The sequence below is a fragment of the Tympanuchus pallidicinctus genome, unplaced genomic scaffold, assembly GCF_026119805.1.
Source record: "Tympanuchus pallidicinctus isolate F22 unplaced genomic scaffold, pur_lepc_1.0 scaffold33, whole genome shotgun sequence".
NCBI lineage: Eukaryota > Metazoa > Chordata > Aves > Galliformes > Phasianidae > Tympanuchus > Tympanuchus pallidicinctus.
The window spans coordinates 955,838-968,976 of record NW_026294751.1 but is presented as its reverse complement, the minus strand read 5'-3'; the positions used below and the strand labels follow the sequence as shown (position 1 = coordinate 968,976).

The 13,139-nt window shown below is 49.2% G+C and overlaps 1 protein-coding gene across 2 annotated transcripts in view; it reads left to right on the top strand.

The window, feature by feature from the left end:
• Positions 1–13,139, top strand: part of CSMD2 (CUB and Sushi multiple domains 2) — a 230,522-nt gene that overhangs the window by 181,402 nt on the left and 35,981 nt on the right. For both annotated transcript variants that reach the window (XM_052698617.1, XM_052698618.1), the window contains 9 exons: positions 234–443; positions 1,534–1,722; positions 3,991–4,168; positions 4,519–4,664; positions 8,157–8,237; positions 8,604–8,717; positions 10,271–10,459; positions 10,932–11,078; positions 12,020–12,208. In XM_052698617.1, the coding sequence (XP_052554577.1) occupies positions 234–443; positions 1,534–1,722; positions 3,991–4,168; positions 4,519–4,664; positions 8,157–8,237; positions 8,604–8,717; positions 10,271–10,459; positions 10,932–11,078; positions 12,020–12,208 (1,443 nt within the window). The remainder of the gene's footprint in view (positions 1–233; positions 444–1,533; positions 1,723–3,990; positions 4,169–4,518; positions 4,665–8,156; positions 8,238–8,603; positions 8,718–10,270; positions 10,460–10,931; positions 11,079–12,019; positions 12,209–13,139) is intronic.

Sequence of the window (13,139 nt, the reverse complement as noted above, 5' to 3'; positions counted from 1 at the left end):
CTGCGTAGCTGTGTAGCCTTCATAATTCCTTTGCTGTCAGGCACAGGAACTCAAGCAGCCTGAAGCCACAGCATTTGTAGCCTGATCTGGGCTGAAACTAGCAGGACAGTCGCCCTTTTCCTCCAGTGCAGTAAATGTTTGCTTTTCCAATTATCCAGGCTGTATTGGGCAGTGCCGATGTGCCAAGGCTTGTGTATAACTTTGAAGGCAAACTCTCTATTCTTCCTCCCTAGGTGCTCACATTCAATTCCTAAACTTCTCCACTGAGCCAAACCATGACTTCGTTGAGGTGCGCAATGGGCCGTACGACACCAGCAACGTCATCGGGCGCTTCAGCGGCACCGAAATCCCAGGCTCCCTCCTGTCCACATCTCATGAAACCACTGTGTACTTCCACAGCGACCATTCGCAGAACAAGCCAGGCTTCAAGCTGGAGTACCAAGGTAAGGAGGCCACTGAACAAGCAGCAGTGGGGCAAACCTGTCCCCAGGTGCCAGTGGGGAGGGTGTGGGAGAGAGGCTGCACGACACGGTTGCTCCTATTCCATTGTGTTTGTTCCATGAGGACTTAATCCAAATGAGTGGAAAGGTGTTACATGAAGAGCTAATCAGGAAATAGCTAACTAAAGTGACAGTGGGGCTTGGGACTGCCTGTGAGACTTCAGCCTGTTGTAGGAGGACCTGAACTTTTGGTCCTGCTTGATCACAGCTCTGCCTTTCACAGGGTCTTTGCAAAATCCTTTGGACTTCCTTTCCACCTGACTTTGGTATATGGGAATGTGGGCAGAGGAGACCAGGGGCAAAGCACGTGCTTCATACTGAAGATAATTGGGACGGGCTTTGCTGTGCAGCAGCTGGGAGCCAAGTGATCCAAGACTGCCTGCAAGGGAGATCTGAGGAGTGGGAAAGATGGAGCGTGTGTCTCCAGCCCTGTGCTGTAGCCAAGGACTGACAAAGGGCTGCCTCCCCAGAAATAGCAATAAAAGCCACTACTCATACTTAATTGAAAACATTAATTTTGTCTTGGCTGTCCTGTTCATGCACCATATAATTCATGCGCTACTGCACAATTTAGGAAGGAATGTGTTCTGTGAGGCATTCTGGGTAATCTCATGGAAATTGCTATGCAAATGAGCTCTAGCAAGGCTGACCAGTAATTTATAATGCCAGGTGGAACATGCTAACCAATTGACTTACATTCATCATCAGGACTGTCCATGTTTTGCTGAGAAACAAGGCCAATTTCCCAATTAGAGGTGAAGCGTGGGGTGACCTGTGAACGCAGGGTCTGAGAAACCAGAGGAGCAGAGTGGGTCCCAGTGCTCACATCTGAGGTTACCTCAAGGCTGCCCAGGATTGTCCCTCGTCCTCCATGCTGATGTGTGCATGGTTCATTAAAGTTTTATCTCTTTCAATTAAGTCGTTGTGTGAGGGGGAAGCAGCTAAGCAGCGTGGTGAGTGTACAGTTCCTGCTTTTATGAGAAAATTACAAGTGTGAAGCATTCCTTCATTTATTGATTTATTTCTGTTTCAGCATACGAGCTGCAGGAATGCCCTGACCCTGAGCCTTTTGCCAACGGTGTTGTACGAGGAGCTGGTTACAACGTTGGCCAGTCCATCTCTTTTGAGTGCCTGCCTGGGTACCAGCTGATCGGTCACCCAGTCCTGACATGTCAGCATGGAACCAACAGGAACTGGGATCACCCATTGCCCAGGTGTGAAGGTATGGCTTTGGGATCACCCTCTTACCAAAGAACTCAGGGCCAAACCAAAAATCAAAGATTTCACACAGGAATGCACACACTTCTTTGGGGAGCACAGAAACTGTACGCAGTTGCTGTTCTGCCCTTAGCAGTCTCTGAAAAAGACTCTGGCAGCTCTGGGGACACTCAGTGTGAGAAGATTGGGTCCCTGTCCAGTCTCTTTAGCTTGGCAATGAGAGTCATTGAGATGACATCTCAAAAACGATCCAACAGTTCTTCACTAATCTTGCACACGTGTGCCAGGTGGACCCTGCATTCCGAAGGAGCAGATCTGTGGTCCAGGCTTCAAAGCTCCATCTTCTCAATTCAGATCCAGCGGGGCTCTTTCACTCTTTTATCCTTTGCACTGGTAGGCTGAGTTTTGTGAGGTTTCCTTTCGAAGGGTTTCACACAAACCCTGAAGAAATTCAAGGCTGCTCAGTGAAGATTTCCGCTGCACTAGGCAGTGCACTGACCTTTATCCCAGCCTCCCTGCTGCAATTGGTCTGCGCTGGGGAAAGAGAGGGAGGGCTGATGCTTTCCCTCTTTTAAGTCCTAAGTCCTTGAACTCCAAGAACAAAAAGCATAAAGAACGGGATCCTAGCTGTGCTGCCTGTGACTCCAGCAGTGCAGAGGTGTGTTGAAAACTGTTTGGCTGCTGTGTGCTGTTGGGAGGGCTGGTGAGTAATGGTAGCAGGATGAGGCCCTTTCCTTCAGGCATCAGCTCTGCCAGCTGCAACCATCCAGGCCTTAGATCTTTACTGTGTTTTTAAGTAGCTTTCCTGTTCTGCAGCACTTGTGGTAGGACAAGGAGGTGAGAGGATAGGTGTATTTTGGTCCATTTGCTTTTTTCCCTGTGCAAGCACATCTGCTGGGCTGTTAGTGCTGTTAAAGTCAATGCAGAGTGTTCCATTTCTGGCTGTTTCCTTAAATGCAGCTGAGCTGGATGGTCCATTTTTGCATACCAGCAAGCAGCAGTGACGCACTGCCTTAGGCTAACCACCTCACCTTCCCCACACAGGTCACAGCTGAACACCCGTTTAATTAAAAGAGAAGTTGTAGTCCAAACTAAAGGCACAGAGGCTGAGTTTTCCAGCAGCACTCCTAGAAGCTCTTCTGCTGATCAGCAGGCTGCCTGTTTTGCAGGGCAGAAAGGATCTTGGCCCCTCAGGTTCCTTGGGTGTTTGTTTAGAGAAGTAAATGTACAGGTTTATATAATTACTCAAGGTTTTCTCAGCTTGACAAACCACAGGAGAAAGCAGAGCAGAGCCAGGCAGTAAATATTTGGAGCCTGACTTTAACTTCACCTTTGGCACATCAGATCATATCCAGAGTGGTACGTGTCTGCGGGGCTACACCCCTATGAACAGGAGAGTGTGGTGCCATGTTTTAGGACAGCGCTGAGCCTGACTTAATAAGTTGTGCTGGGAGGAAGAATGTGTGAACCTAAGCCAAGGACTGGGTTAACACAACTGTGTGGCTTCTGAAAGGGAGCTGGCCCAGGCAGGGGACTATCAGAATCTACCCTGTGAGAGGTCCAGAAGCTGATTCTTGTGCATGGGACTCTTGGACCCAGGGGCTTGCTGTGGCCCTCCTGCACTTCAGCAGGATGTCATCTTTCTGTCTCTCTTCTTCGCTGCCCTGGCTGTTTCTAATTACGTCTCTGTAGCTTCCAGGTTCATTTAGGCCTGGAAGATACCTGGTGCAATAGAACTGTCGTCTTGATTAATGAAGTGGATGCTGCTGTTGTACAAATAAATCATCATTTCCCCCCTGCTCAGATGCGATCTGTGGAAAGCCAGCTGCTCGATGGTTCTGGTCCAAGCCAAGCTGTATGAGCAAGTGCATAGATTTGCCCACTGGTGTGATCTGGTCAGGAGCTGTGTTTTCTATGCATGGGTGCAAACAGCTGGTGGACCCCAAGGGCTCTTACTTGGCTGTAAGGAGTTGATTTGTGCACCTGGCCATCACATCTGTACAAAGCAGTCTGACAGTCTCCTTTCGGCTCCAGAGCTGAAACAAATTTATTGCAATGGAATTGAGTTGAAAAGGTTAGAGGTAGTTGTGACAGGCGTAAACTATTCATGGTGAGGTAGGCTAAGGTTTTGGGGCTGGATCCACCTGTGTGCAGAATTGCTTTTATTCCCCCAAAAAAAAAAAAGAAAGAAAAATGGGAAAGAGAAGATATTAGAAAGTCATTGTTTTGGGGGATGTTTCTTCACTAGGTCTGTATTTGTTTGGTTCTGCAGTGCCTTGTGGGGGCAATGTCACCACCCAAAATGGGACAGTTTACTCTCCTGGCTTTCCCAACCAGTACCCCAATTCCCAGGACTGCACGTGGCTCCTTACAGTGCCTGTGGGCTACGGGATCCATCTCAACTTCACTCTGCTGCAAACAGAGCCCTACAACGATTTCATCACCATTTGGTGAGTACAGCAAAGGTGTGAGGACTGAGCAGAGCTGCTGCTCCGGCTGCATTTCAGCAAGATGCTCTTGCAAAGGCAGAGTGCTCCCGTTGTTGCAGGGTGTGGGGAGTGCTGTATTTAAGAGCAGGAGGAGGCATCCTCTGGGGACAGTGGGATTTTGGACAGCATTTTTAAGACTTAATAGGTCTTTAATTCCATTAATTGCTGTGATCATCGGCTGTTAAAGTGGGGCACATCAAACCTGCGTGGTACTGGGGGGAGTTCTGTGTGTGGTATAGGAGGGTGGTTGTTGCCTGGGATTGAAGGTGTGTAATAGTGCCTTTTTCTTGTATTCTCACCTACAATTTTAGGGATGGTCCTCAGCAAACTGCCCCGCAGCTTGGAGTATTCACTGGCAACTCTGCTAAGAAGTCAGCTCAAAGCTCTTCCAATCAGGTCCTGGTGAAATTCCACAGTGATGCTGCAAACGGAGGGATTTTTGCCATTTACTTCTATGGTCTGTATTGCTTCCTGCACGATGCATGCACTGCACCTGCCTTGGGATGCAGAGGGGCGTGGGTCAGCTGTGGCTTCCCGTGGGGAGGCGATACATGGAAGAAATGGGCTTTTACCTGAAATCTTCTGCAATGGGGTGAAGTTCTCACAAGTTTGAGACTGAAGGTCTCTTGTGCGATCAGGTGCTGGCAGATGCAGAAATCCATTTGTAACACTGTGATAAGTCAGGCACAGCCAAGAGCCCACGCACTAACAGCCACGCCATCCTGCGCCCCTCTCAAGGTGATGCTGTAAATACTGTCCTCCCCGTGGCAGATCCCATTATGGATAGCTCCACTCTGTTTACTTAAAGCTCTCCCTCTCTGCAGTTCTGGCTGGACACGGTATTGTCTTTCCAATGCCATGCTGAACCAATTGGGTCATCAGCTGTGTTCTGACGGAGAGGTGACTTCGTTTCCACGGGGAGGAAAATGATTCTTGTAAATCTCTGAATTATTTGGGGATTCTTTGGTGTGAGTGCAGCTCACACCAGAGAGATGTGTTGGGTATTACATCAAAATGAGAACATCTGCTTTCCGCCTCTGAAAGAGGACCCAATTTTAAATTGGATTAGTTGCTACGGCAGTACTGGGTTTTGCTGGGTGCAAATGGAGACCTCCCCTTGCTCTGGTAATTTGCTTGCAGCAACTTCAGCAAAGTCTAACATGAGTTACACAATGAATCTGTGCAGAATGTTTCTGCTTACGCTCGGTTCCAAAAGGCAAGAATTATACAGATTGGCTGAATTCAAAGAGTGCTTGCCAGGCTTCGGAGGGAATTGGTTTTCTGCTGCAAAACACTGCAAGATTTATATTATCAGACCATGGTGCATATGTAGGAGTTATGCAGAAAACCAGGAGTTAGGCAGTTTGGTGCAGAAATGAGCAGTGTGTGAACGCTGCTGCAGCTGAGCAAATGCTTCTTTGTGTCACACGAATTAGTTACTGTCTTTGCTGTGCTCAGAGCCCATCAGCATGTGTTGCTGCCCTCCATCCTTGATAGCCCTTCATACTGAGGTTTCTTCAGCTCATGGTTTCTCTGAGGTCTGAAGCCACCCTGGGCTGTCCAGGCAGGAGGTCTGGAGTGGTGCTGGAAGGAGCAGCGTCAGCTAGCAGCCGTTTGGAGCCCATTTTCCAGATGGGCTCTCTTGGCCTTTTATTAAAGCACAGCTCACTGGTTTATTGGTCCCTTTATACATGAGGCTTTAATATAAAGCTTAACTTGAGAGATTTGCAGGTTGAGGTGCTTGCCTGCAGGGTGAGATTCCTCTCATTCTGCGTGTGGAGCCTCGTGGCACTGGGGAGATGGAGAGAAGGGAGAAATGTTCATTCTGGGATTGCACAGCACAGTCACTTGCAGTGCTGGCGTTGCTCTTTGGGGTGTAACTGCAGGAAATGGAATTTCCTCGGGATCTGTAGCAATGTGTATTTTCATTTCTTCAGCTTCACGTTGGCAGATCTGGGACATAGACGCCCCCCTTCAGCTTTAAATTGTCTTTTCCCATGCAGAGCAGATCAGCAGCACCCTTTTCAGAGAACCATTGCTCTTTCAAATGCCTGCAAAGAAACATTTCCTCAGGGTGGAGGAGAGGAAACAAAAGAATGATTTAGAGAGCTGGAAGATTGAATAGCAGCCCTTGAAAAATGATGATGTGGCACCTATTATTAAATGGGTTAGCAAAGGTGCCAGCACCAACTGAAGTGTGAGTGTGACGGGGGGGTTTATGGCACTGTAACTCAGAGGGTCCCACTGTGGTTTCAAGGACAGGACTCTGTTTTGTCCTGGTGAGAACAAATGGATGTGCTGTTGAAAGGAGCTTTGCTAGTGCTGTATCACCCATATGCTGAAGCCTTCTTAATCGCACCTCTTTATTGAAATATGGCCCATTAAGGAGAGGAGATTAATGCTGTAAATGTGGGTTATCTTTCCACTTCAATAGATGCTGTCAAGTGCTTTTTAAATCGCATTTAATTTAAATTTTTGTTGCGGATTCCCCCTTCCCCCGCTGTCAAACAGCTGTTTAAAAGATTGCAAACAAGTGTTGTCCCTCCTCGTGGCTGTGTAGCACAAGGGCTCTCCCCCGCTGCCCCCTCCGCTGCCTCTCCCCTCCTGCACACCCAGGGAGGTGATGATGATGATGCTGATGGAGCCGCGCAGTCCCAGGGATCAGTGAGCTGTAGCTGAGCCCCATTCCTGGATGCAGTGCAGCCATGGAGTACAGAGCGCTCCGTGCCTGCAATGCTGACCTTCCAGCATTATTGTTCTGCAACACCTTAGGGGGTAGGGAAATTGGGGTGAGAGGATGGGAAATCTGCTTCTTTACATGTGTATTTAAGCATTATCATAAGCCTCATTAAGGTTGCTGCCAGCTTTGCTGTGGTGTGAAGAGTTTGACATAGTGGAGTTGGTAAGAATTAATATTCAGTGGCAGCTTGAGCTCCAGTATCTTAAATTAAAGGGCTGATATAAATTTCAGAGGAAGTTATGCTTGTCCAGGGTCAGGTGCAGGGGGAGCAAAGATGCACAGAAGTGCTGAGCAAATAGCAGAAAATGTCTTTCATTAATATTCATTTAGTTCCCAGTACCATTTTTTTTTTTCAATTTAGCCACGCTCGCAGCTCCTGTGTGTTTATTTTCGTAAGCAGAGCAGTTCTCAAGCCTCATGCACCCCTCTCCTTGTAAGCAGTGCGTTTGTTTTGTTCCGTGTTTGCTCATCTTTAATTTTTGATAGCAGATGAGCTCTTTGCAGTGTGTTTGGTCGGGTGCTCCTCGACTGGAGCCCTTCCCACGTTGCCACCTAACTGCACCACGTCTGCATGGCTCTGCCTGGTGTGAGATGTGAGCCTCGCAGCCTTGCCGAGCTGCTCTGTGACCTGAGCTACACACAGAGTTTGCAGCTGAAAACGTTTGCACTCCTGGAGTTATCTGCAGAAGAAATTAATGAATAATTCCGGGTTAAAAATAAGTCATAGAGGTTTTTGATCTCTGTTCAGGGTCAAGTTGAGATTCTCTGAATAATTATTGTAATTTACTTGGTGCTGGAGCAGTCTGAGAGTTCTCCTCTTCTGTGCTGACCTAACCCCAGTGAGGGCCCTTCTCGTGTATCCCAGAGGACAGCAACATTGCCTTATGGCAGCACCCAGCAGTTACCATTCAGTGCTCATCCAAACAGTCCAATGGAGCCCAGGCACCTCTGGATCCTCAGACTGATGAAAATCTGTTACCTATTAGATGCAAAAAAAATAAAAATAAAATAAAATAAAAGCTGTTCTGGGAACGCAGGTAACTGGAGCCATCTCTGCAGTGTTTGGAGAGGAAAGGGCTGGTTGCATTTCTGCCCTTCTGCTGGTCAGGGGAGGATTTGCTCCGATGTCTGTTGTGCTGTTGTGAGACAGCCATGGCTGCTTCCATCCCCAGCTTAACATTTGCTGCTCTTCCTTCGCTGTCTTTTCAGCCTATCAGCTCTTCAGGTGTCAGCCTCCAACCATGGTTCCCAACGCAGAAATCATCACTGAGAATGAGGAGTTTAACATAGGTAGGCTCACGGTCCCTGTGCTCTCCTTCCCTTGCTGTCCTCAGCTGCTGGCAGTGCCCACAGGAGGACACATGTTGTCCATCCCAATTCCCAGGCTTCAGGGGACCCCTTTGCACGTGTAGTTCTGTGACACTGCCTGATGTGTGGCCCTGCTCAACAGCCACCATAAACAAGCTCCCTACACTTCATAGAATCAATTAGAATTGCTCAGGTTGGAGCAGACCTCCAAGATCATCAAGTCCAACCTCAACCCAACCATACTACCCTTACTCTAACAACCCACCACTAAACCATATTCCTGGCCCTCTTTTCAGGGCACAATTCATCCTTCTCCTCGGTCAGGATGTTTTCTGTTTCTTCCTGCAGGTGACATTGTGAGGTACAGATGCCTTCCTGGCTTTACACTGATTGGAAACGAAATCCTGACCTGCAAACTGGGCACTCACCTGCAGTTTGAAGGCCCTCCGCCCACCTGTGAAGGTACAGCGTGGGGTCCCCACTGGCACCCAAAGCTTTCCTGCCCAGGGATGGCTGCCATGGGCTCAGGGCTTGCTAAGGGACGTAGCAAGAGGGGTGGCAGCTGGAAGAGGTTTCCTTGCAAATGCTGCAGCAGAGGGGTCAATTTTCTGGCTTCTGGGGTCCTGATGCTGGAAAATGATGGGGCAGGGGTGCTGCCCTGCCTGCCTCGTGGCACTGCACCATGCACCTGCACTGGGCTCAGCCGGCAGCAGCTTAGTAATGATGAGGGATGTGCTGGGTGACTCGCTGCAGAAGCTCCCTGATAAATGATAGGGAACTTCCTCTGCTTCCTGCTGGGGATCTGTGGGCTCTCAGCACCATATGGAAGGGCTCTGCTTCTTTTTGGTGCTGCCAAATTACCCCCCACAGCCTGAAGGCAGGAAAGCACTTTGAGCTCGGACTTGCTGAAGTGGGACTGACTGAAGCCGTGCTGATGGAGCTTTGCCACGCTTTGTGTCTGGCTGCCTCCGTGAAGTCATTAAAGCAGTCACCCAAACGTCCTTACCCGGGGTGGGGGGAGGAATTGTGCCTGACAGTTTGCCAGTGAGACGTGAGCAGCCGAAGCGGGGCAGAGCAGGCTGCAGCCCAGCCCTCCTGCTGCGAGGAGCAGCCTCTGCTGGTGCTGCAGAATGTCTGACGTGGGAGAGAAACGAGTGCTTGGGGCACACTGCATTGTGCACCTTGCTGCTGCTCAGGAGGGATCCCAGGGATGTTTCCGTGCTACCGTGTTGCCTTATTTATCCTCTGGGTCCCTGCTGCTACTTCTGTTTGCTCCAACTGTGATTATTTCATCTCCTTCATTCCCTCCTATCTGAACATTTTTACCATATAATGGGATATTTTTTCTGTAGCTTTATTCTCTCTGAAATAGCGTGACTGAAGGAGAGAAAGGGAGGTCATTCAATTATTTGCTGATGGTTGTTAGCCTGGGGGTAAAGGGACTCCTTAAATTACATCTGGCCACCAATTTACAGAGGTCAAAAAATCACTGATAGGATTAAGGATTTGGAAAGAATACAGTGTTCTTTCTGGATAGTTCTGGCTGTTTTCTATTAATACAAGTGCAATGTTTGCACTGGGTTTTAGAGACAATTATGGATAAAGTAAGATCCCTTTCTTTTTATGCTTTCTGCTCACTTTGTGTGTTAGCCTCCTCTCCTGGGGTGCAGTTGCCAGCCTTTTCATTTAGGGCTTTCAGCTGCATTGCTGTGTGCAGAATTCCTCTGACTGGGGGCTCCAGTGGTGAGAGAAATGAAGTAGAGTGCTTCTGTCCTTGCTGACAACTCAATGAGTGCCTTGGGATAAGTCCATCGTTCCCCACTTTATTCTGCCCCAAGTTTCCAGGGGCTTCCAAGAGACCATTTTGCCATTTGAGGACAGTCGTTTGGTTGCAGTGCCATTCATTCTGAAAAGCATGTGAAATGATGCAGAGGCTGTTGAATTGTTTTGCATTCCTGATTTTTGCCCCTTCCTTTCAATTTGGTGTTCATTTTCTGCGGTCTCTCCTCCTGCAGTGCCCTGCCCCATGAACGCCGTGATGACGGACTCCACCGGTGTGATCCTCAGCCAGAGCTTCCTGGGAAGCTACCCTCACTTCCAGACCTGTTCTTGGGTGGTCAAGGTGGAGCCTGGCTACAACATCTCCCTTACCATCGAGTACTTCCTCAGTGAGAAGCAATATGATGAGTTTGAGATCTTTGATGGTAAGAGATTCACCAGTTTGACTTGCATGGCATCTGAGGGGAAAGGGAAGAGGTAGCAGAGCTGTTAGCTGTGAATGCCATCCTTAAAGCCTGTGCAGACCAGGTATTGTATAGGCCTGGACAAACTGCCAAGGAATATATCAGCAATCCTAAAGACACAGCTGTGCAGCCAAATGCAGAATGCAGGTGCTTTGCTGAAGCCCTTGTGTTCGCCTGGAGCAGAAGCCAGGTCTTGCTACAGCCACCAGGGCTTTCTTTGCTGTTGGTTTTCTGGGAGCCAGGTGTATTCGTTGGAGCTCACACTCGCAAAACAAGCACTGAGCACGAGCTCATGGTGAAATGGAAGCTCACACGGTGCTATTCCAAAGCACACCTGTTTCTTCTTGCAGAAAGGCACTCTGGCACATAGGGCCCATGAGTGATACTTTCTGTGTGCCAGCCCTGGCTGTTACACGCTCCTCCTTACTTCCAGGTCCCTCTGGCCACAGCCCACTGCTCTTGTCGCTCAGTGGGAACTACTCTGCCCCTCTGACTGTTACCAGCAGCGGGAACAAAGTCTATCTCCGTTGGTCCTCTGATCATGCCTACAACAGGAAAGGCTTCAAAATCCGCTACTCCGGTGAGTGCCTGGCAGGGGCTGCATGGCTCTGCCAACAGCCCGGTCATCCCTTCAGCTACAGATCTCCACAAAACTGCTGCAGAGGGGCAGAGGCCATCTGTGACCACAGAAAGGTGCCAAAGCTTGCGGGAAGGCACACGAATTCTTGTTCTGAGGCTGGTGAGGCTTGGGAAAGCAGCTCCACCACCAGCAAAACCCAGCGGCTCTGTCTGGGCTTCCCACTCTTAGCAGTCAGAACCAGAATGTGTAACCACAGACAGCTTGGTTTTGGATGAATGAAACCCACCCGCTGCAGTTCAGTCAGATTCCCGTGTTACAAAATTATTGTGTCTCTGTAAAGATGAGACCATTTTGAGATGTTTGAAAAGTAACATCACGAAACGTAACTTGTGCTAAGAGCTTCCTGCTGCGTGGGGACACTCAGGTGTCACTTACTGAGTGAGAAACTTGTAGAAAATGCTATCAGAAGCCTCGTGCCCTGCTCAGGCATTGTGCACTTTTCTTACAGGAGCAGAACCAGGGATTCCTGGTTGCTCATTCAGCACAAAACTGCTGCTGCCTGTCGAGTGCTTGCTGAGAATTCCTTAAAGTGAATTACTGTTTTTTGGAACTTAGCAAATCTTAATTAATGGAAGTTATAAAACTGGGTTGAGAACTTGCCAGCGTGTCATAAATAAGTTATGACTTTACTCAGTAAATGAATTAAGTAATATTTAATTATCAGAAATTACTTTTTATTTCTAGAGCTGAGCGAAACGCAGATAGTAGCTCTGCACTCTTTCCCCCTTTGCCTTTGTTTTTATCTGTCCCCGGTTCTGCTTCTTGTACAGCCTCAGGTTATGGTAAGCAGCCGAAGCCAGGACAGCCCAAGAGCAGGAAAGGAATTTGTCGCCCGGCAGCCCGCGCACTGATTTCTGTACCTCCCTCTCCCCTTCTCGCAGCTCCTTACTGCAGCCTCCCGCAGCCCCCAGCCCATGGACTGATCCTCAGCCAGACGGGGCTGCAGCCCGGCTCCACCGTTCGCTTTGGCTGCGACAGCGGCTACCGGCTGGTGGGACACAGCACTGCCACCTGCAGCCAGCACCCGCAGGGCTACTTCCAGTGGAACGAAGCGACCCCGCTGTGCCAAGGTGAGAGCGAGAGGCTGCGTCCTTCCGAGGAGCTGGCAGTCCTGGGAAGGGCTGAGTAAAATGGGTACAAATGAAAGGCTGCTGTAGTTCCCCTGGTTCCCCGCTGAGGCTTTGAGCTGCGTGGAGGCAGTGAGAGGTGATCCTCATGTGCGAGTCCTTGGGAGCAGATGAGCAAGGAAGGAAGGGAGTTAGCTGCTGAGGAGCAGGGGGTCGTTCGTTGTCTGCACTGGGGCAGGCGAGAGAAAGTCCATCTGTGCAGAACCTTCAGCATTTGAATTCTCAGTAAAGGCACAGCCAAGCTTCAGTTAAGGACAGGAGGAGAATGTGGAAAGGAGGGAAGTAGTGTGAATCCTGCTGGGATTTGGTGCTTGGGATTTCCTTTAGTGTTTCTGGAAATCCCCTCTCAGCTCTGTGTGTGTCCGTGGGGGATGAGAGGTCCTGGGATTCAGATGGTGCCCAGTTTCTGTTGGCTTCATGTGAGATTCAGGCATGCCATTGTTCTTTCCACATCACCTCCTAATTAGCCGTAATCGTTATGACATATCATACTTAGCACATGGCTCCTTCCAGGCGTGGGAGAGAGGGCAGGGCAGGGCAGCGTGCCTGGAGGTTTGCATTTGCACTGTTTCCTCTCTTCATGCACACTTTCTGATTGCACCTTCTTCAGAATCCACCAATCATCCCTGTGTTGATAAGGTGACCGTCTTTATTCAGATGAAACCTTTCAGTGTCTTTGAACATTCATCCAAATTCCAAGGGAACTGAACACAGGGGATTAATATTGCATTGACTTCCCTGGAAACTAGCCAGAGAATGGAGACAGCATAGGCAAAATCCCATTGCACTGTCTGCATCATCACCCAGCCCGAGCCTTAAGGAAAAGCAGGATTATTTAGCATGGGGGGTTCCAAAGAGCCTTGAAAATTCCCTT